The 22,863-nt window shown below is 42.7% G+C and overlaps 1 protein-coding gene across 1 annotated transcript; it reads right to left on the bottom strand.

The window, feature by feature from the left end:
• Nucleotides 1-1,127: 1,127 nt before the first annotated feature.
• Nucleotides 1,128-8,053, bottom strand: LOC137373379 (probable G-protein coupled receptor 139). Its single transcript, XM_068038196.1, has 2 exons — nucleotides 7,981-8,053; nucleotides 1,128-2,029 (listed from the first exon to the last, which is right to left on the bottom strand). The coding sequence occupies exons 1-2, from the start codon at nucleotides 8,051-8,053 to the stop codon at nucleotides 1,128-1,130; spliced, it is 975 nt and encodes a 324-aa protein (XP_067894297.1).
• Nucleotides 8,054-22,863: the final 14,810 nt, after the last annotated feature.

Here is a 22,863-nt window from a genome sequence, read left to right on the forward strand (position 1 = left end):
TGATTCAATATTATTCTGCTTGGGATGTCCAGCATGCTATCCTCTTCCTCTTCTGTAAATACTGGTGAAAAGTAATGATTTAACGTACCTGCCACTTACATATTTTCATTTATAATACAACTATTATCAGCTTTTAAGGCACTCACATTGCTCCTAATCACATTCTTTTAATGAATATAAATCTAAAAGCATTTTGTGTTGATTTTAATACAATTTGCAAGTTTCTGGTCCTACTCCCTTTTTGCAACTCTTACTATTAGTTTCGTACCTTTGGAACGATGAAAGGGATGGAGAAGAGAAGATGTGTTTGGTGGTGGCATCACACTTGAAGTGGCAGAAATGCCAGAGAATGAACCATTGAACGTGGAGGCTGATGGGGCGGAAGGTGAGGTTAAGGGAAACCTGATCATTGCTCTGCGGGTGATGAGGACAGATGTGTGTAAAATGGGATGAACATGGTCGAGGGCTCAGTAAAACCTGGTAAAGGGGAATACTTAACTGAAGGAATAGGAAGATATATCAGAAGCACTGGTGTGGAAGGTGGCATGGTCAGAATTGAGGTGATGGATACGGAGAAACTGGGAGAATGTAATAGAGTCGTTACAGGAAACAGGATGGGAGCCTGGTAATCAAGGCAGCTGTGGGAGTCACTAGGTTTAAAGAAGATTATTGTTCACAGACTCTCCTCAGAAATGAAGGTAAATTGAGAAATGGAGGTAAATTGAGAAATGGAGGGGAAGAATTCGTGATTGAACCAAACTGAGGAAACTGGACAATTTTAAATTGATGGGAAGGGTCAGATGGGTTGCGGATTTAGGTTGCAGCAGATTGGACAGGGAGAAATAACATACTGTTGAGACAGGAAGAAATAAGAAGCACGTGACAAGAACAATTTCAAATGATGGGTCTTCCAGGGCAGTCCTGTTTGTGGACCTTGGGAAGGAAAGCAGGATATGTGGATTGGGAGCCATGAGCCAGGAGGCCACGGGGGGATCATTTCCAGAGGAGATGAGGTCAGTGATGGTCTGGGAAACAAAGTAGACACAGTGATCTGTTACAGAATTGTATGGCAGTAAACCAGAGTCAGTGATAGAAAGATAGCTCTGCTTTTCGGTGATCTGCTTTAATCATTTGACTAATTTAACAATTGCAGTGAATGGATATTTGACTGCATTCTTCAGCTGCTCTCTGAATTTAGTCTGGGTCACTGCATAAATACAGGTGTTGGTGCAAGTGCTCAAAAGCTGCAGCATGTAGCCAGATTGTTCAGTGATATATACAGGATCATGGGGATCTGTGTAATAACCCAGGTTCGAAATTCGCCAATGAAGGAAAAATGCAACATTTGTCATCCATAACAGTATAAAACTACCAGATATGGTGAAGAGTAAAATGATGGATTTCCTTCGGTTCTCCATCTCTGGGTCAGTGTGATTCTCACTCTTGCTGTGATCCAATAGTTTCCTGCGGATTCTGCTGGCCACTAAAATGTGTCTGACAGTCAGAGCATTGAGCAGTAAAATCAGAACGAATGGAAGGAAAGGGGTTAAAATAATACTGAGGCTGTGAAATGCTGCCCAGGCAGCTTCAGTGTAGTAGCTCAGTGATTCAATACCCCCCCAGGGAACATTGTCAATTATATATTCAGGTTCATATATAAAGTACCAAGGAATATTTTTCAAGCAGAAGAACACACTCACTGTCATTATAACCACAGCTGCAGTTTTCTCCGTGCAATATTTTGTTTTCATTTTGTGGCAACAAATTGCAACAAATCGATCAAAGGTGAAAGTGATGGTGAACCAGACAGAAATGTCTGTGGCTGCAGAAAGTAGGACAAGTAAGAGAGAAAGTGCAGGAGTGGTCTCCAGGTAAGTACCTGGGAAATGATAAGGAATAACTGTAAACAGTATCACATCAGTGAAAACGACCAGTAGATCTGCCACTGCCATGGCCACCAGGTAGTGGGTGATACATTTGGAGAGTCCGCACTTTCCTTGTGACAGGATCACAATGGCCACTGAGTTAACTGAAATAAATAGAGAAATGTAAGGGGATAATATGTTGCCATCTAAGAGAACGTGGCAATTGCATAGGAACATGGGGACTTCAGACGAGGAATTAGCTAATTATCCTATCAAGCTTGCTCTGCCGTTCAGTTAGACCATGACTGATCTGTATCTTATTTATATTTATCTGCCTTGGTTTTGTAACCTCCAATACACTTGTCTTCTCTTTCTTCTTTCTTCCTTTGGCCTCCTTGTCTCGAGAGACAATGGGTAAGCGCCTGGAGGTGGTCAGTGGTTTGTGGAGCAGCGCTAACCCGTAACTGCTGCCTTCCATGTTGTTTCAGTCGCTGTGAGGCGACTATGAAGTGACCTCTCCATGGCGCATGCCTGGGCGAATGTATGGAGGTTGAGAGTTGCCCAATCGTCAAAACCCCCCTCTCGCTAACAGCAGTCTATTAATCTAGCTTTTAATATTTTGAATGGACCTATCTTTAGCAGCTTTTTGGGGAGAGAGTTCTTGATTTCCACCACCCTTTGTGTGAGGAAGTTCTTCCTGACATCACCCTCGAAGAGCCTTGCTCTCATTGTAAGGCTATGTCCCATTGATCTGCACAGCCCCCGAGAATGGGAATAGTTTCTTTCTGTCTGCACTACCAAATCCTTTAATCATCATAAACATTTCAATTAGTTGACTCTTTGATCTTCCATATTCAAGGTAAAACAAGCCTTGCCTATGAAACTGGTGCTCATAATTTAACTCTTTCAGCAGTGATATCAATCTGGAGACATTCTACAACCTTATCGACTCAATATTGAGTTCAATAATTTCAGACCATGTGCCCCATTATTTTTGTATTATTTATTTATATATTATCTATTCTTTTACATATTTTCTCTTTGAATTATTTATTTTTTAACCATGCGCTAGTTCTTAGTCTGGATTTTAAGACCTCACTGCCGAGATCAGCAGTGAGCTCAAGAAAATGCACGCCAATGTGCTGCCACAATCTCAAGTGCGGCAGCTCATCTATCGCCAGGGCGGCCGGTCACATTCCCCCACCCCGCAATCTCGTGGAGAGGGCAAGATATCGGTCACCAGCAATGGCATCCACTGCCTATGTGCAGGAGCTGGCGCCATTTGTAAAGGGCAGCCAGACCTGACCAATTAAAATGTCTAATTTACTACCTCACCAGAATTAAATCACTAAATTTCTAATGCCCCTTCTCCCCATTAAAAATTAGAATAACTCCTTACCCTTCACCCCCCAAAGCACTTAACTTTTACATCTGACCTTACCTCACAAACTGCACAAAGTTTAAGGTTCAAACCTTCCCACCATCCTCAGCACCCGTTGGGTGAATTTTACAGACCCCAACACCCCCGCCCCACCCAACGTCACGGGTCATGGAGAGGAGGTGTTCAGTAAATACCTCTGGGAGATGGCTGCCGTGCACCCCGATGTCGGGAGGACCTGGCCCGTTATGGCCAGTGGTGGCGAGGCCTGATGGTGGCATCCCACCACTTGGCAATGTGATGTTTAAATAAATTAAGACCATTGAAAAAATTAGATTCACGTTCCCGCCATCTGTTCATCGTGCTGCTGGCCAGCACTCCCAGGCCTTCGGTTACCCGTCTGGGGAATTGAGGCGGAGCACTGGTGGATAAGGAGCAAGAAGTAAGTTTCTCAGTGCGGGAGGGAGGGGAGCAGGATCAAAGTCATATCATTGGTGTCGGTGATGGTGGGAAAGGTTATAGTTCAAAGGTTATTCCCTTTTGGGGGGGATGGTCAGGTGGACAAGGTAAGCGTTTTGGGGAGAGAGGGCAAATAATTAATTCTATTGTTATTGGGGGGTGGGAGTGGGGCAAAATAAACGTTTTCATTTTTTTTCATTCAATTATTCTTTAAAAACATTAAATTGAACAATAGGCTTTGGACTCTAGGCTTTAGTGGGCATAAAAGTGGATAAGTCCCCAGGCCCAGAGGAGATGCATCCCAGGCTGTTGTGTGAGGCAAGGGAGGTGATAGCAGGAGCTCTGACACAAATTTTCAGATCCTCTCTGGCCACGGGAGAGGTGCCAGAGGACCGGAGGACAGCGAATGTGGTATCATTATTCAAGAAGGGTAGAAGGGATAGGCCAGGTAATTACAGGCCAGTGAGTCTAACATCAGTGGTTGGGAAACTATTGGAAAATAGTCTGAGGGACAGGATTAATGTCCACTTTGAGAGGCAGGGAATAATCAGGGATAGTCAGCACGGCGTTGTCAGGGAGAGATCGTATCTAATTGATTGAATTTTTCGAGGAGGTGACTAGATGTGCAGATGAGGGTAAAGCAGTTGATGCAGTCTACATGGATTTCAGTAAAACTTTTGATAAGGTCCCGCATGGGAGATTGATTAAGAAGATAAGAGTCCATGGGATCCAGGGCAATTTGGCAAATTGGATCCAAAATTAGCTTGGTGGCAGGAAACAGAGGGTAATGTTCGACGGTTGTTTTTGCAAGTGGAAGCCTGTGACCAGTGGTGTAGTACAGGGATCAGTGCTGGGACCCTTGCTGTTTGGAGTGTACATTAATGATTTAGACATGAATATAGGAGGTATGGTCAGTAATTTCGCAGATGACACGAAAATTGGTGGTGTTCTAAATAGTGAGGAGGAAAACCATAGATTACAGGACGATATAGATGGGCTGGTAAAATGGGCGGAGCCATGGCAAATGGAATTTAATCCTGAGAAGTGTGAAGTGATGCATTTTGGGAGGACTAACAAGGCAAGGGAATATACAATGGATGGTAGGACCCTAGGAAGTACAGAGGGTCAGAGGGACCTTGGTGTACTTGTCCATAGATCACTGAAGGCAGCAGCACAGGTAGATAAGGGGGTTAGGAAGGCATATGGGATACTTGCCTTTATTAGCCGAGGCATAGAGAATATAACAGCAGGGAGGTTATGATGGAGCTGTGTAAAACGCCAGTTAGGCCACAACTGGAGTGCTGTGTACAGTTCTGGGCACCACACTACAGGAAGGATGTGATTGCACTGGAGAGGGTGCAGCGGAGATTCACCAGGATGTTGCCTGGGCTGGAGCATTACAACTATGAAGAGAGACTGAAAAGGCTAGGGTTGTTTTGCTTAGAACAGAGAAGTATGAGGGGGGGACATGATTGAGGAATACAAAATTATGAGGGGAATTGATAAGTTATATAGGAAGAGACTTTTTTCCCTTCGCGGAGGTGTCAATAACCAGGGGGCATAGATTTAAGGTAATGGGCTGGAGGTTGAGAGGGGATTTGAGAAACAAAAATCACCCAGAGGGTGGTTGGAATCTGGAATACACTGCCTGAACTGGTTGTAGAGGCAGGAACCCTCACAACATTTAAGAAGTATTTAGATGAGCACTTGAAATGCCATAGCATACAAGGCTACGGGCCAAGTGTTGGAAAATGGGACTAGAATAGGTAGGTGCCTGATGGCGGGCACAGGCATGATGGGGCAAAGGGCCTGTTTCTGTGCTGTATAACTCTATGACTCTATGACTCAAAACCTTCTGGAAATGGCGTCAGTGCCTGTGAACAGGTAGCTGAGGCCATTGCCACGGATGGACAGCTTCCCCATCCACACCATCGGCGGGGAGCGGGGGCGGCCTGCCCCGGCTATTTAAATGAGCTAACTTCGGCTGCAGAGTAAATATTTCAGCCAATGATGTATATTTGAGGCTGGCCCTCCTCCTGCACTGGCAAACTTATCTCTTTCCCCTTCCCCACCCGAACGGGGATCTGAAGGCAAGGGAGTGCCAGCAGCCATGTAGATGATCGTGGTGGGCCCTCAAAATCACAGGTATGTCGATTTAAATATGACAATTTTATTCATTTGAAGATGTTAATTGTCGTCCCATCAGCCAACGGTGGGGTGGCTGCCACGGAGCCATACCACTACCAGGAGGGTCGGGCCGGGCTCTCATAGTTTCACGGTCCATGACAGGCCTCATATGGAGCCATCTTAGCCCACCTTCCCCACCATTGAACCCGATGCCTGTGGGAGAACAAAATCCAACCCTTTAACTTGTTTTTTTATCATGTTTTTGCTTTCAGATAGAGCTGTTCATTATTCTGCCATTAGCACTCTCTCTGGACTCATGCTTTGTGTTCACTACAACTATTTCTGTTCCATAACATCCCTGTAATTTAATCTTACCCTCCCTCTGGCCGATCAGAGACCTTCACTCTTGTTCTTCTTTACCCACCCCCCTTTCACTTGCTCAAAGACTGTTACATTTCTAACTTTTCCCATTTCTGATGAAAGGTCACAGATTGAAAATTTAACTCTGTTTCTCGCTCTACAGATGCTGCAAGACTTGCTGAATATTTTCAGCACTTTCTCTTGTCTTAATCTTCTGCTTCTACGCCTCACCCCCTCCAAGGCCAATATACCCTTCCTGAGGTGAAGAATCCAGAACTGAATGCAGTTAATCCAAATGGGGTCGAACCAGATTTCTGTACAGCTGTAACTTAACTTCCATTCCTTTGTATTCCAGTCAACCTTGAGAAAAAGGATAACAGTCCATTGGACATTTTAATTTTAATTCATGAGTTTTTATTAACTTCAGTATATGGACCCACAATCTCTCTTGTCCTCCACAATTCCTAGCTTTTCCTATTTAGAAACACTTTGATCTATTTTTTTTAGATTTGAATTGGATGACCTCACACCGCCCATGCTGAACACAGTTTTGTTCTCTCACTTAATCAATTAATATCCCTTTTCAACTTTCTGCCCTCATCTAACTTAGTGTGGTAAGCGAACATAAATATGCAGCTCTCTATTCCATCATACAAGTTATTAATGTGCACAGTGAAAATCTCTACTCCCTTCTGTACCACGTTAGTTACCTCCTCACAAAGTTCAACTAGGTGAGGTGTTAATATCCATTTACAAATCTAGTTCCAGATAAGGATCCCAGAGTTTAAGGGAGTCATACCTAATGATCCGAGAGGCAGGAAATTGCAATTAATGATATCGGGGTGCATGGCAATTATATTTCGGGATTTAGGAGAACATGGGATTTATGTATGGGGATCCCAAAAGACTTGCATTTATATAGCGCTATTCATAATGTCAGAACCGCCCAAAGTACATTTTCCTTTTGAAGTGTTCTCGCTGTTATAACGTACGAAGTGCAGCAGGCAATTTGCAATAGCAAGCTCCCACAAACAGCAATGTGATAATGACGATGAATGATTCACAATATCAAGGTAATTGAATCATTTATAACTGTCAGAATTTTGTTCTGGAGATATAGTTCAAAAATCAATAATTATTATGGGAGTTAGTAAAGAAACAACAGCATGAATCACAAAAAATAGCAGAGAGCAAGGGTAAAAGAAAGAGCAAACGAGGGCACATTGTATACTGAAGAAGGTGATTTTCAGAGTTAATTCAGATTGTGCTGCAGTAACAGTGTTGAGAGTGTGTGAGGGGAGCAGGAAGATGAGACAATGGAAGATGGACTGATGGTTGATGAACTCTGGTTTTAAAATTGGACAGGTTTTGGCAGTTGAAGAGATACAGCCCTGCTCAATGTATGTCGCCAGTAAGGGTGAATATGTCTAGTTAAAGGTTTTCAGTATGGTGCCACTTGCTGCACGCAAGCCCATTTTCCTCTCATCACCATTTCTGGTCGTGCTTTTATACCAAAATATAATATTGAAACTTCTGATGTAAACATTTATAATGGCATTTCCTGATGTAAAGAGTTTTATGATTTGTTGCTGAATCAATCAAATCACACAAAATGTTTTTTGAAAAGTGTTTGGCATTTATCCTGATTACAGAAATCTCTAATCACTTAAATAATGTATTTACCAAAATGCTAAAAATCAGAAAAATATTCATTTAAAAATAACATTGTTACATTTATAAAATAACATAGTGAAAAGGCATTTGCTTCCATTAAATGTTTAATTGACTTACCAAGAATTCCAAGAACTGCAAGAACAGGATAGTAAATGTCTTCTATTTGATGGAATATTGTTGGTTCACGCATTCTTTGTGAGATCTAAGTATCTGTTGATACCAGAGATATAACTCTGCCTGACTGCACAAAACATTCTGAGGAACCTTGTATTTATACAGGAGGGAATTCTCCAGTGCGTTATCAGTTGCATCATTATGAATATTAATTACAGTTCATTGAACAAACAAGTGGAATCATTTATGAAAACTGACAAGCTCATCATGGAATAAAATATAACTCACTAGACTTACACTGCCTTAAAACAATATATTACATAGAAATTAGAGTTGAATGTGACCCTGTTAGAGAAGTATTATTGATCGATTAAACATAGAACAATGCTTTCTGTGAAGAGAATTCTCCTCATCTCAGTCCTAAATGATCGCCCCCTTATCCTGAGACTGTGAGCCCATGTTGTAAATTCCCTCGCCAGCAGAAAAAAGTCTGTGTCAACCCTGTCAAGACCCTTTAGAATCTACTTAGCAAAGGATTCAGTTTTATCCCCTTACACCCGTACTTCAATGAATGTTGTGCTCGGCATAATGTCGAGCTCTTCTTCTGTCGCCTTCAGCTTCAGGCTCACTTCTTTACCCAGGTGTCCTCCACGTGACCAGCGGACCCATTCATTGCCTCCAATATTCTCCCTCCAACTGGACCCCTCACTCTGACCTTTTATCTGCCTTGATCTTTTCATTGAGAACTGTCTTAATTTCTCTGCCCCCTCCCCTCACTCACTCTAACCTGTCTCCCTCTGAACTTTCTGCATTCCATTCTCACAGGTGAGTGTGTTAAAAACCTGCTGACAAGGGTGATATTGTTGTTGTCTGGCGTATCAACACAGAAACCGAGCTCCAACTCTCAGACACTCCTTCCTACTTCCCCCTGGAGCATGACCTCACCCCTGAACATCAAGCCATTGTCTCCAGGACTGTCACTGACCTCATCTCCTCTGGACAGCTTCCCACCTCAGTATCACAACCCTGGACAGCCCGCTTCAATTTCCTTTTCAAAATCAACAAACAGGACTGTCCTGATAAACCCATTAATTAATCTGTTCCTGCCCTAAAGAACTTACTTTTTCCTATCTTGACACTATTTTACCTCGCCTTATCCAGTCTTTTCCCACCTACATCTGATGCCCTACATAATTTCAACCATTTCCAGTTTCCTGGCCCTAACCGACTCCACTTCACTACAGGCGTCCAATCTCTCTACACCTCCGTCCCCGATCAGTTTGGTCTGAGGCCTCTGCCCGTCTTCCTTGAACAGAAGCCCAACCAGTCCCCATCCACCACCACGTTCCTTTGCCTGGCTGATCTTATTCTCACATTGAACAACTTCTCTTTCAACTCCACTCACATTTCCAAATAAGCAGTGTTGCTATGGGTACCCAGATGCGCCTCAATTATGCCTGTCATTTTGTGGGGCATGTTGAACATTCCTTGTTTCAGTCCTAATCAGGCCCCCTCCACCAACACTTTTCCGGATGCAACATTCCACAACAGCGCTTCTGCTGTGTCTTCCCTTTTCCTCAACTGATGATTCCCACACACTGCGGTTGACAGGGCTCTTGACTGTGTCCAATCATTTCCTGCATTACCTGCTCTCACCCCTTTTCCTCCCTCCCAGAACTGCAATAGGGTTCCACTGACCTCACTTTCTACCCCATCAGCCTGCACATCTAAAGGACCGTCCTCTGCCATTTCCGTCGCCTCCAACGTGATGCCACCACCAAACACATTTTCTCCTCCCCTGTCAAGCATTCCAAAGGGATCGTTCTCTCTGTGACATCCTGGTCCACTCCTCCATCACCCCTGACACCTCGTCCCCTTTCCACAGCACCTTCCCATGCAATTGCAGGAGGTGAAATACCTGCATTTTTACCTCCTGTCTCCTCACTATCCAAGGTCTCAAACAATCCTTCCAGGTGAAGCAACGATTTACTTGTACTTCTTTCAATTTAGTATACTGTATGCTGCTCGCAATGTGCCTGCCTCGACACTGGGGAGAGCAAGCACAGAATGGGTGACTGCTTTGTGGAACACCTCCACTCAGTCCACAAGCATGACAACGAGCTTCTGGTTGCTTGCCATTTTAATTCACCACTCTGCTGTCACGCCCACATTTCTGTCCTTGGCCAGTGAAACTCAACGCAAGCTCGAAGACCAGCACCTCATCTTTTGCTTGGGCACTTTACATCCTTATGGACTCAACATAGAGTTCAACAATTTCAGAGCATGACTGCCATTTATATATTTTTTTTTCTTATTCTTTAAAGTTTAAAGACTCCCTTTGCCTTTTGTTCCATGACATCTCGGGGGTCATTTAATCTCTCCTGCCCCTTCGCCCGATCACACATCTTTCTTTTTTTCTTCTTTCCCCAATCCCCTTTCACTTGCTCAAAGCCTGCTAATCTTTGCCATTTCTGATAAAATGCCACAGATCTAAAATGTTAACCGTTTCTCTCTCCACAGATGCTGCCAGACCTGCTGAGTGTTACCAGCACTTTGTGTTTTTATTTAAAATGGAACCAAATAAAAACTGTAGTGGAACAATGGGTGGTCTTTAAGGAGGAGATGCTTCAGGTCCGGGCTTGGTTCATTCCAGCAGGATGTAAGATAGGGGAAATCAAAACCAGGGCTCCGTGGATGACAAGGGCAGTTGAGAATGTGACGAATCCAAAAAAAAGGAATGTGTATCATGCATGTCAGTTGAAATCTTCAAGTGAGAACCAGACTAAATACAATAAGTTGAGAGGGGAAGTGAAGATGAAAATAAGACTGGTGAAGAAAGAATATGAGAATAGAATGGCAGTCAATATAAAATGAAATCTACAAATGTTCCACCAGCGTGTAAACAGCAAGCAAGCAGTAAAAGGCAGCATGGGTCCTATTAGGGAAAAGTGGGTGATATATCCTTAGCAGTGCTGGGTAATGCTAGAATACTTATAGGTACTTTGTATCTATGTTTACTAAGGAAAAGGATGCGGACAATATATCGGAAGAAGCGGAGAGTGTAGAGGTAATGGATGTGGTGAAAACTGAGAAGCAGGATGTACTGGAAAGTCTGACTATGCTTAGAGGGGGTAGGTCACCTGGTGGTATGGCTTGCATCCCAGGAAGTGGGTCTGGAGATAATGGAACGGCTTGCCATAATTCTTCTATCTTCCTGAGATATGGGAAAGGTGCAACAGGATTGGAGAGCAGCAAATGTGACACCCTTACTCAAGAAAGATGTAAGGATATTCCTTCTAACTACAGGTCAGTCAGTTTAACATCAGTGGTGTGTAAGGAGTTAGAAACAATAATCGGGGAAAATATCAATAGGCAATTGGCGAGGCTTGAGTTAATTAAGGAAAGCCAGCACAAGTTTATCAAAGGTAGATCGTGCTTGACTAATCTAATTGAATTTTCTGATGAAGTAACAGAGAAGGTTGATGAAAGGAATCCAATGGATGGTGTCTATGTGTATTTTAAGAAAGTGATAAAGTACCACATAAAAGGCTGGTTAACAAATCTGAAGCTCATGGATTAGGAGGATCATTATTAGCTTGGATAAAAGAGTTGGCTTAAGGACAGAAAACAGCGAGTTGAGGTACATAGTTATATTTCAGACTGGAGGATGGTAGACAGTGATGTTCCACAATGGTCAGTGCTCGGGCCACTGCGTTTTTGTAAGTAACTTGGGCAGTGCAATACTGCCATAGAGAAGAGTGGTGATGACAAGAGTGTTGTAGACTAAAGCCTTTCTCCTTTTTTGGAGATCTCTGTTGAGACCCAGTTGCATATTTTTTGGGAGGCTGTGTAAGCACAGCTGATTCTGTGCTGGATCTCCACTTTGATAGTGGCCGAAATATGAGGTCTACAATCACTTCTAAAGTTTTCCCATCAATATCAATAGCTGGAGGTGTAGATGCTTGTCTGTGAATGGCTGGTAGAAAATTTTGGTCTTGTTGATGTTTAGTGAGAGCCCAATCCTTTTGTATGCGGAGTTGAAGAGGTTAAATGTGGTCTAAATGTCACTTGCAGTGTGGGCCACAATTGCGCAATCAGCAGCATATTGTAAGTTGTAGATATGCTGGAGGGTCACCTTAATCTTGGCTCTCAGCCTGTTGATGTAGAAAAGTTTCCCATCAAAACGAAACTCTGTCAAGACCCCTTGTGTAAGTTGGTTAGAAATGAGTTCCATGAACAGGCTAACGTAGATAGTGTAGAGAGTAGGCACAATCACAAAGCCTTGCTTGACGCCCGTCCAGATAGAAAAGAGCCCGCTCTCCAATTCATTGCAAAGGTTGCTGTCATACCATCATGTAGAAGTCATAGAATTGAATCAAATTTTGCTGGGCATGCAAGTCTCTGGAGAGCTTTCCAAAGGGTTTTGCGATTGATGGAGTCAAATTCCTTTGACAGATCAATAAAGGCCATGTGGAGCTATTTGCAATATTCTGGACATTTTTCTTGAATTTGTTGAGCAACAATGATCGTGTCTGTGGTTGTCCTGGCTGGCCGAGTCTTTGGAAGGATGTCATCACTGACAGGTAATAGGCGGTTCAGGAGAATGTGTGTGAGAATCTTCCTGACAGTGGACAGCAGGGATCTGCCTCCATTGTTCCCACAAAGAGAATTATCACCCCTCTTGAAAAGTGAGACAGTGATGGCATTGTGCATGTCGGGAGCAGTATCTCTTCTTCCCAGATTTTTGCAAAAGGGTCTGAAAGTTTGAGCGAGAGCTTTATAGATCCCTGCAGGAATGTTGTCCATATGACAGCTTTGTTATTCTTCACCAGTTCGATAGCTTTTAGTATCTCAGCAAGTACTGGAAGCATACGCAGGTTTGATCCTCAAGCAGTTGAGGGATTACTTTGATGGTTTTATCCAATTCTGTACATTCCCAATTGAGAAGATACCAGTCGTGTTCCTTTCAATGGTCTCGGATGGCTTATCGTTTTTGAGAAGAGTATTGCCATCTTCAGCTCGGGGTCGGGATGAACGATTTGCTTTTGATCTGAAGATGGTCTTGGTGGCCTAGAACCATTGAAAGTTATGGCACAGATAGAGGCCATTCAGCCCATCGTTTCTGTGCCGACTGAGAAAACTAGCCATCCAATCTGATCCCACCTTCCAACATGTGGTCCGTAGCTTTGCAAGTTACAGCACTCAGGTGAAGGTCCAGGTACCTTTTAAATGAATTGATGGTTCCTGCCTCAACCACCAATTCAGCAGTCAATTCCAGACATCCTCCACCATCTAGGTGAAAAAGTTTTTCCTCATGTCCCCTGTAATCCTTTTACCAATCACCTTAAATCTGTACCTCTGGTAATTGACCTCTCCATGAGGGGAAACAGGTCTTTCTTGTCTACTGTATTTTGGCCCCTCATAATTTTGTACACCTCAATTAAGTCATCTCTGTTCTAACGAAAATAACCCTAGCCTATCCAATCTTTCCTCATAGCTGCAATGTTCAAGCCCTGGCAACATTCTTGTAAATCTCCTCTGTATTTTCTCCAGTGCAATTATGCCCTTTCTGTAATGCAATGACCAGAACTGTACGCAATACTCCAGCTGTGGCCTAACCAGCGTTTCATACAGTTCCAGCATTATATCCCTGTTTTTATATTCTATAGCGTGGCCAGTCAAGGAAAGCATTCCATATGCCTTCTTCACCACTTTATATGTAGATATGTAGAGGTACAGCACTAAAATAGGCCCTGCGGCCCACGGAGCCTGTGCCGACCATCAACCACCCATTTTTAACCTACACTAATTCCATATTCCTATCACATCCCCACCTGTCCCTATATATTTCCCTACCACCAACCTATACTAGGGGCAATTTATAATGGCCAATTTACCTATCAACCTGCAAGTCTTTGGCATGTGGGAGGAAACCCGAGCACCCAGAGGAAACCCACGCAGACACAGGGAGAACTTGCAAACTCCACATAGGCAGTACCCAGAATTGAACCCAGGTCGCTGGAGCTGTGAGGCTGCGGTGCTAACCACTGCGCCACTGTGCTTTATCTACCTGTCCTGGCACCTTCATGGGCCTGTAGACATGCACTGCAAGGTTTCTCACTTCCTCTCCCCATCTCAAAATTCTCCCGTTTATTGTGTGTTCCCTTGCTTTGTTTGTCCTCCCCAATTGTGTTACCTCGCACTTCTCTGGATTGAATTCCATTTGCCACTTTTCTGTCCACTCAATCAAACCATTGATCTAAGTCTGGAGTCTACAGCTATCCTCTTCACTATCAACTACACGGCCAACTTATGTGCCATCTGCAAATTTCCCAATCATGCCTCGCACATTTAAGTCCAAATCATTAATATATACCACAAACAACAAGAAACTCAACAATGAGCCCTGTGGACTGCCACTGGAAAACTCCTTCCATTCGCAAAAGCATCTGTCAAGAATTACCCTTTCTTTCCTGTCACTGAGCCAATTTTGGCTCCAACTCACCACATTCCCCTGTATCCCATGGGCTTTTACTGTTCTGACCAGTCTGCCATGTGTGACCTTGTCAAATGCCTTTTAAAATCTATGTAGACAACATCCACTGCATTATCAATCCTCCTTGCCGCTTTCTCAAAAATTCAATTAAGTTAGTGCCATGAAGACCCCCATCTGCCAAGAATGAGGCATATTCATTCCGTCATATAAACATTAATTTTAAACTGTTGCTGGAGTGAAGAAATTACTTCTTTAAAGAGATCACCAGACATTTGGCTGGAAGACATTTGCATTCTAAGATATGGTGCTTGTGGTGACAAAGCAATTGCTCCCTGGTCCAATGAACCCAAATAGATTTTTATCACCAGATATTAATGGTGCAAGGAAGCTCACATTCCAGGGTCTGCTAAGATGATAGAATCCACAACGCAGGAATAGTTAAACCAGCTAGTCACATGACAAACCTGCTGGCCAACTTGGAATTTTGAATTGTGCTCACAGGACAGTTTGATCAGATGGAAGATTGTAACTGAAAGTGGAACAAGACAGCTTCTCTCGTGGCTGGCTCTCTCTCACTTTCTCACAAACCTCTGGACCTGCTGACATCACTCAAACCTCAAGAAAGAAAGGACTCCTACATTGAAACAAGTTTAAGCATGCACTGGGCCCCAACAAACAGCAAGACGTACTGGCAACCAAAGACACCACACTGAACTCAAAGGACTGTAATTACAACCCAACTATTGCCTCAAACTTTTCCCCTTTATTCTTTCAACATTTTCTGTCTCTATCTGCGTGTGTGTTTATCGTGTATGCTTGCTAGCGTAGTCGTGTCACCTATTCGTAAGCGTTAACTGAATTAGCGTTTCAGATTAATAAACTTCCATCTTTTTTGTTTGAATCTAAGAAAACATGTCTGATTAGATTTATTTGCCTGACAATTGGAAATAAGTGAACAAGGATTCACTGAGGGGGTGCCTGAACACAGTGTTTTAAAATTAAACCCTGTTAATGGTTAAACCAGGCAATGGCTGAACAGGAACGCTAGACCGCTTTCTCACCTGGTCATAACATTAGTAAGATATGACCTTCCCTTAGAAAATACTTGCTGACTATCCCTGATTAAGCTGTGCCTTTCTAAGTGACAGTTTATCCTATCTCTCCGAATTGATTCTAATAATTTGCCCACAACCGAGATCAGACTGACTGGCCTATAATTAATTGGTCTGTTCCTCGCACTTTTTTTAAACAATGGTACAACATTTGCTACCTCCATTCCACTGGGAACTCACCTGTATCTAGTGAGGATTTGAAGATGATCCTCAGAGCATCTGCTATTTCCTCCCTGGCTTCCTTTAATAGCCTGGGAAACAATTCATCTGGCCCTGGTGATTTATCCACTTTAAAGGATGTCAGACCCTGTCGTACTTCCTCTCTCATGATGCTTATCGTATTTATTATTGCACATATCTTGTCCTCAACTACCATATCTGTATCACCCCTCTCCTTTGTGAAGACAGTGACTAAGTACTCATTAAGAACCCTACCCATATCTTTTGCAGCCACGCATAAGTTACCTTGTACATCTCTGATAGGCCCAACCCTTGCCTTAGTTATTCTCTTGCTCTTAATGTAATCTTTGGGTTTTCCTTGATTTTACTTGCCAAATTTTTTTTATGTCCTGTCTTTGCCTTCCTAATTTCCTTTTTTCTTCACCCCTGCACTTTCTATACTCCTCTCGGCTTTCGAAAGTGTTAAGGTTTTTGTGACTGTAATAAGCTTTCTTCATCTGCTTTATATTATTCTGTATGCTTCTAGATAACCAGGGGGCTCTAGATTTGGCAGTACCACCCTTATTCTTTTTGGGGACATGTCTACACTTTTCCCGTAGAATCTCGTTTTTGAATGCCTCCCATTGGTTTGCCACTGATATTCCTACAAATAGATGCATCCAGCCACTTTCACCAGATCTTAGCTCAGCCTCATTAGCTTTGCCTTCCCCCAGTTTAGAACTTTTACTCCTGTTCTATCTTTGTCCTTTTCCATAATAATGCTAAATCTGTATATATTATGATTACTATCTTCAAAATGGTCATCAACCGCTACTTCATCCACTTACCCAGCTTCATTTCCTAAGACTAAATCTAGAATTGCATCCCCTCTTGTTGGGCTTGTTATGTTTTGGCTAAAAAAGTTCTCTTGGATGCAGTTCAAGAATTTTGTGCCCTCTGTGCCGTTCACACTGTTTGTATCCCAGTTGATATCAGGGTATTTGAAACCCCCAACTATTATTGGCCTATTACTTCTGCACTCAGACATTTGCCTTCATATTTGTTCTTCTTTCTCCCTCTCACTATGTGGTGGTCTATAGTACACTCCTAGTAGGAACATAGGAGCAGGAGTAGAGCATTCAGCCCATCAAGCCTGCCTCGCCATTCAATAAGATCATGGACGCTCATCCACTTCAATGGTCTTTTTCCCACACTATCGTCATATCCCTTTATATCATTGGTATTTAGAAATCTGTCAATCTCTGCTTTAAACATAGTCAATGACTGAGCTTCCACAGCTCTCTGGGGTAGAGAATTCCAAAAATTCACAACGCTCCGAGTCAAGAAATGTCTCATTATCTCTGTCCTAAGTGGCTTCCCCCTTATTTTGAAATGGTGTCCCCTGGCTGAGAAGTCTGGAACCAGGGGACACATCTTAGCAGCATCTACCCTGTCTATCCCTTTAAATGTTTTGTAGGTTTCAATGATATCACCTCTCATTCTTCAAAACTCTAGAGAATACAGGCCCAGTTTCCCAAATCTCTCTTCATAGGACAGTCCCGCCATCCTGGGAACATGTCTGGTGGACCTTCGTTGCACTCCCTCTATGGCAAGAATATCCTTCCTAAGATAAGGGGACCAAAACTGCAAACAGTACTCCAGGTGCGGTCTAACCAAGGTTCTATACAACTGAAGCAAGACTTCACTACTCCTGTACTCAAATCCTCCTGCAATGAACACCAACATATCATTAGCCTTCTTAAGCATGCTGCACCAACATGTTAACTTTCAGTGACTTACTGACAAAGACACCCGGGTCCCTTTGTACATCTACACTTTCTAATCTCTTACCATTTAAGAAATACTCTGCACATCTATTCCTCCTACCAAAGCGCATAACCTCACATTTTTCCACATTACGCTCAATCGTTCTTGCCCACTCACCGCGTCTATCCAAATTCCATTGAAGCCACATTGCATCTTCCTCACAGCACACATTCCCACCTAGTTTTGTGCCATCCATGAACTTGGAAATACTATATTCGGTCCCCACATCCAAATCAATGATTTATATTGTAAACAGCTGGGGCCCAAACATTGATCCCTGCGGTACCCCACTAGACACAGCCTGCCAATGCCAGAATGGCCCGTTTATTCCTACTCTCTGCTTTCTATCTATTAACCAATCCTTAATCCATGCCAGTATATTCCCTCCTATCCCATGTGTTTTAATTTTGCTAATCAACTTCCTGTAGGGGACTTTATCAAAAGCCTTCTGAAAATCCAAGTATACCATGTCCATCGACTCCACTTTATCAATTCTGATTAAAGTAGTGTGGCTGTCCATTTTCTTGTTTCTGAGCTCAACCCATATCACCTCATTAGATGATTCATTTGGTATATAATTGAGTCGTTAACCAATAATGTTAAACCCCTCCTATTTTATCCCCCTCTACACCCTGCCTGAAAATTTTATATCCAGGGATGTTGAGCTACTATTTTTGTCCCTCTTTAAGCCATGTTTTTGGCCTGAAAGAAGCTTTGCATCGTCATGCCAGTCTGTGGTCAAGCAATCACCATCTCCAACAAAACAGAATCTAACCATCTCCTCTTGATGTTCAATGGCATTACCATCATTGAATCCTCCACCATCCAACATCAACAGACTAGGAACTGAACTGGACCAGCCACATAAATACTGTGGTTACAAAAGCAGGTCAGAGGCTAAGGCATTATGTGGCCTAACCCTAACCCTCACCCTAACTTGCCTTCTGTCTCGCCAAGGCCTGTCTACCATCTACAAGGCACTTGCCTGGATGGGTGCAGCTCCAGCGACACTCAAGAAACTCAACAACATCCAGGAAGAAGGTTCCTGCTTGATTAACACCCCATCCACCACCTTCAAAATTCATTCCCTCCACCACCGGCGCACAGTAGCAGCAGTGTGTACCGCCAACAAGATGCGCTGCAGTAACTCACCAAGACCACTTCGACAGCACTTTTCCAGACATGTGACCTCTACCACCTCGAAGGACAACTGCAGCAGATGCATGGGAACACCATCACCTGCAAGTTCTCCTCCAAGCCATACACCATCCAGACTTGGAACTATCTTGGCTCCCTTCCTAACAGCACTGTTTGATGTAACTACACCCCAAGGACTTCAGAGTCAAAGGTTAAAGAAGGTAGCTCACCACCATTATTTCAAGGGCAATTATGGATGAGCAATAAATGCTGACCTAGCCAGCGACGCCCACATCCCATGAATTTGTAAAAAAAAACATATTTTTGATAAGAATAGGAGCAGGAAAAGGCCTTTCAGCCCCTTGAGTTCGCTCCACCATTCAATATGATCATGGCTGATCTATTTCAAAACCATTTTTCTGCACAATTCCTGTAATCCTTTATGTTTTGAACATGTAGAAATCTATCAATCTCAGTCTTGAACATACTCAACGACTGAGCCTCCACAGCCCTCTGGGGCAGAGATTTCCAAAGATTCACCACCCTCTGAGTCGATAAATTCCTCCTCATCTCAGTCTTAAATGACATGCCACTTATCTGAGATTGTGTCTCCTGGCTCTGCTCTCCCCAGCCAGGGGAAACATCCTTCCTGCATCAAGCCTGTCGAGCCCTGTAAGAATTATGTATTTTTGAATGAGATCACCTCTCATTCTTCTTAACTCCAGAGAATAAAGGCCCACTGTATTTAATATTTCCTCATAGGACAATTCCTCCATCCAGGCAATTAGTTTGGTAAACCATTGTGGCCCTCCCTCTATGGCAAGTATATCTTTCCTTATGGAAGGAGACCAAAGCTGCACACAATACTCCAGATGCAGTTTCACCAAGGCTCTATCTAATTGTAGTGAGACATCTTTACTCCTCTACTCAAATCCTCTTGCAATGAAGGCCAACATACCATTTGTCTTCTTAATTGCTTTCTGCACTTGCTTGTTAGCTTTCAGTGAGTGAACAAGGACACCCAAGGCCCTTTGAAATTCAACACTTCCCAGCCGCTCACCATTGAAGAAATTTATTTTTCCTACCAAAGTGGATAACCTCACATTTCTCCACATTGTAATCCATGTGCCAAATTTTGCCCACTTGCTTAGCCTCTCCAAATTCCATTGAAACGCATTTTCATCCTCCTCACCAGTCATACTTGCACCTAGTTTTGTGTCATCTGCAAACTTGGAAATTTTACATTTAATCTCCAGGTCCAAATCTTTGATATAGATTGTGAATAGCTGGGGCCCAAGCACTGATCCTTCCGGCACCCCACCAGTCACAGCTTGCCAACCTGAAAATGATCCATTTATTCATACTCTTTGTTTTCTGTCCATTAACCAATTCTCAATCCATGCCAGTATATTCCCCCCAATTCCATGTGTTCTAATTTCATTTACTAACCTCTTACTTGGGACCTTGTCAAAAGCTTTCTGAAAATCTAAATCTACCACATCTACCAGTTCCCCCTTATCTATTCTGCTCGAGACATCCTCAAAAAACTCCAACAGGTTTGCTAAACATGATTTCCCTTTCATAACTCCATGTTGACTCACCCTAATCCTACCATTGTTTTCTAAGTGTCCTGTTATCACATCCTTTATTATCGATTCTACCATTTTCCATATGACCGATGTTAAACTAACAGATCTGTAGTTCCCTGTTTTCTCTTTCACGCCTTTCTTAAATATTGGGGTTAAATTTGTCACCTTCCAATCTGCAGGAATAATTACAGAGTCTATAGAAATTTGAAAGATGACCACCAATTAATCTACTATCTCTGCAACCACATCTTTCAACCCTCTGGGATGTAGATCAACAAGCCCACGGGATTTATCTACTTTATGTCTCATTAATTTCTCTCGTACTTTTTTTTAAACTAATATTCATATCTTGCAGTTCTTCATTTACACCAGTCCATTGATTTTCCATTATTTCTGGGAGGTTTGTAGTATTTTCCTCAGTGAGGAGAAAATTGTTTTTTTCCTTTAGTGTCCCTGCTATTTCCTTTTTCCCCAACATAAATTCTCATGACTCTGCTTGTAATGGGCCCACATTTGCCTTTGCTAATCTTTGCCTATTTGCATACCTATAGGAGCTTTTTCCGTACGTTTTTATGTTTCTTACTCGTTCACTCATATTCTATTTTTCCTTTCCTAATTTTTTCCTTGGTTCACCTTTGCAGAATTCTGAAATGCTTCCAATCCTTAGCTTAACCATTGTTGGAAACTTTATACGCCTTTTCTTTTGATCTAATACAATCCATGATTTATTTCGTTAGCCACAGGGGCTGTTACACTTTCCTTGCTGGGTTGTTGTGCATTTACAAAATGTACTTTTGCTATAAATTATGTATTAGTTCTTGAAATGTTAGCCATTGCCTGTCTACCATCATACCTTTTAGCATAGTTTCTCACTGCACCATAGCCAATTTGCCTCTCATACCTTCATAGTTTCATTTCCTTAGATTAATGACTGTAGTTTCTGATTGAGAACTCACTTTCAAACTTACTGCAGAGCTCTATCATATGATGGTCACTCTTTCCTAAAGGCTGCTTTACAACAAGATTATTAATTACCCATTTTTAATTGTACAATACTAGATCTGAAATAGCCCATCCCTTGTTAGTTCCTCAACATACTGTTCTGGAAAATCATCTCGCATACATTCCAAGAATTCGTCCTTCACAACATTAGTACTAATAAAGTTTACACCGTCTATATATAGATTGAAATCCCCCATGATTACTGTATTGCTCTTGTTACATGTAAATTTAAGTTCCTGATTTATACTGTGATTTACATTACCACTGCCATTTGGTGCCTATAAGCACCTCCGACCAATGTTCTCTGCCCCTTGCTGTTTTTTAGTTCCACCCAAACTGATTCTAATTCTTGATCTTTCGACCTAAGGTCATCTCTCACTACAGAACTAATGCCCCCTTAAATTAACAGAGCTACCCCACCACCTTTTCCCAGCTTCCTGTCGTTCCTAAATGTCACGTACCCTTGGATATTCAGGTCCCAGCTTTGGTTTCCTTGTAGCCACATTTCTGTCATGACTATCAGGTCCGACATCTGAATTCGTATTCGAGCTTGCAATTCATCTGTTTTCTTGTGAATGTTGCAGGCATTCAGATGTAGAGTCCTTAATTCATTTTTTTTGCTGTTTTTGTAAACTCTGGCCCTATCTTCTGATAAACTCTTGAGTTTGCAATCACTGTCCTTTCCTGCCATACTCTGATAATATTGCCTTTGTCGCTACCTTGATCTATTGCCTTGTCATTTCCCTTTAACTTATTAAATCTTCTCTGACATGATCCATTCCCCCTCTATCCAATTTAAAGCCCTGTTTATTTCCCTAGTTATATGACTCGCTACAACAGTGATCCCAGCACGGTTCAGGTGAAGTCCATCCAAATGGTACAGTCCCGACTTTTCCCAGTACTGGTGCCATTGCCCCACGAACTGGGACCCACTTCACCCACACCAGCCTTTGAGCCACATATATACCTTTCTTATCTTTGTTTCCCTATGCTAATTTGCACATGGTTCAGGTAACAATCCAGAGATTGTTACTTTTGAGGTTCTGCTTTTTAATTTAGCACATGGCTCCTCATACACCCTATGCAGAACCTCGTTCCTAGCCCTATCTTGATGGGTTGGCAATATTTACCCAATGGCGTGGCAAGCCATGATGACTGGAGAGTATCAATCACACCGTGGCCTTCATCTGTCTTCACAGCCGCTAATAGGCATATGCGCCTCATTCATCCGCCTGCTCCACCATTGAGGACTTGAAACATGGGTAATTACTGAGGTTCGCCAATCTAGAGCTGCCCAGATCAGTAGCAGGGTCACCTCATTCAGGTTTTAGCTGGGATGGTCTTGGCGGAGAGGCAATCTGTGAGCAGAGGCACTATCAGTCCACCTTCTTGGGTGGTGAGAACAAATATCACTGGAAATGTACTACTAGGCACAACTCTTGAGCCCAAGAAACCGAAAGTTACCATGCAGGTACAGCAAGCAAACAGGAAGACAACTGTCATGTTGGCCTTTATCGCAAGGAAACTAGAGTACAACAATAAAGAAATCTTCATGCAATTGTGC

Source organism: Heterodontus francisci, chromosome 9 (genome assembly GCF_036365525.1).
Source record: "Heterodontus francisci isolate sHetFra1 chromosome 9, sHetFra1.hap1, whole genome shotgun sequence".
NCBI classification, from domain to species: domain Eukaryota; kingdom Metazoa; phylum Chordata; class Chondrichthyes; order Heterodontiformes; family Heterodontidae; genus Heterodontus; species Heterodontus francisci.

Bases quoted from the DNA above. Each gene is read 5' to 3' on its own strand.
- LOC137373379 (XM_068038196.1), bottom strand. From the start codon at position 8,053: ATGCGTGAACCAACAATATTCCATCAAATAGAAGACATTTACTATCCT. The intron at 2,030-7,980 runs GTAAGTCAATTA...TATTTATTTCAG, and splicing joins TGCAGTTCTTGGAATTCTTG to TTAACTCAGTGGCCATTGTG.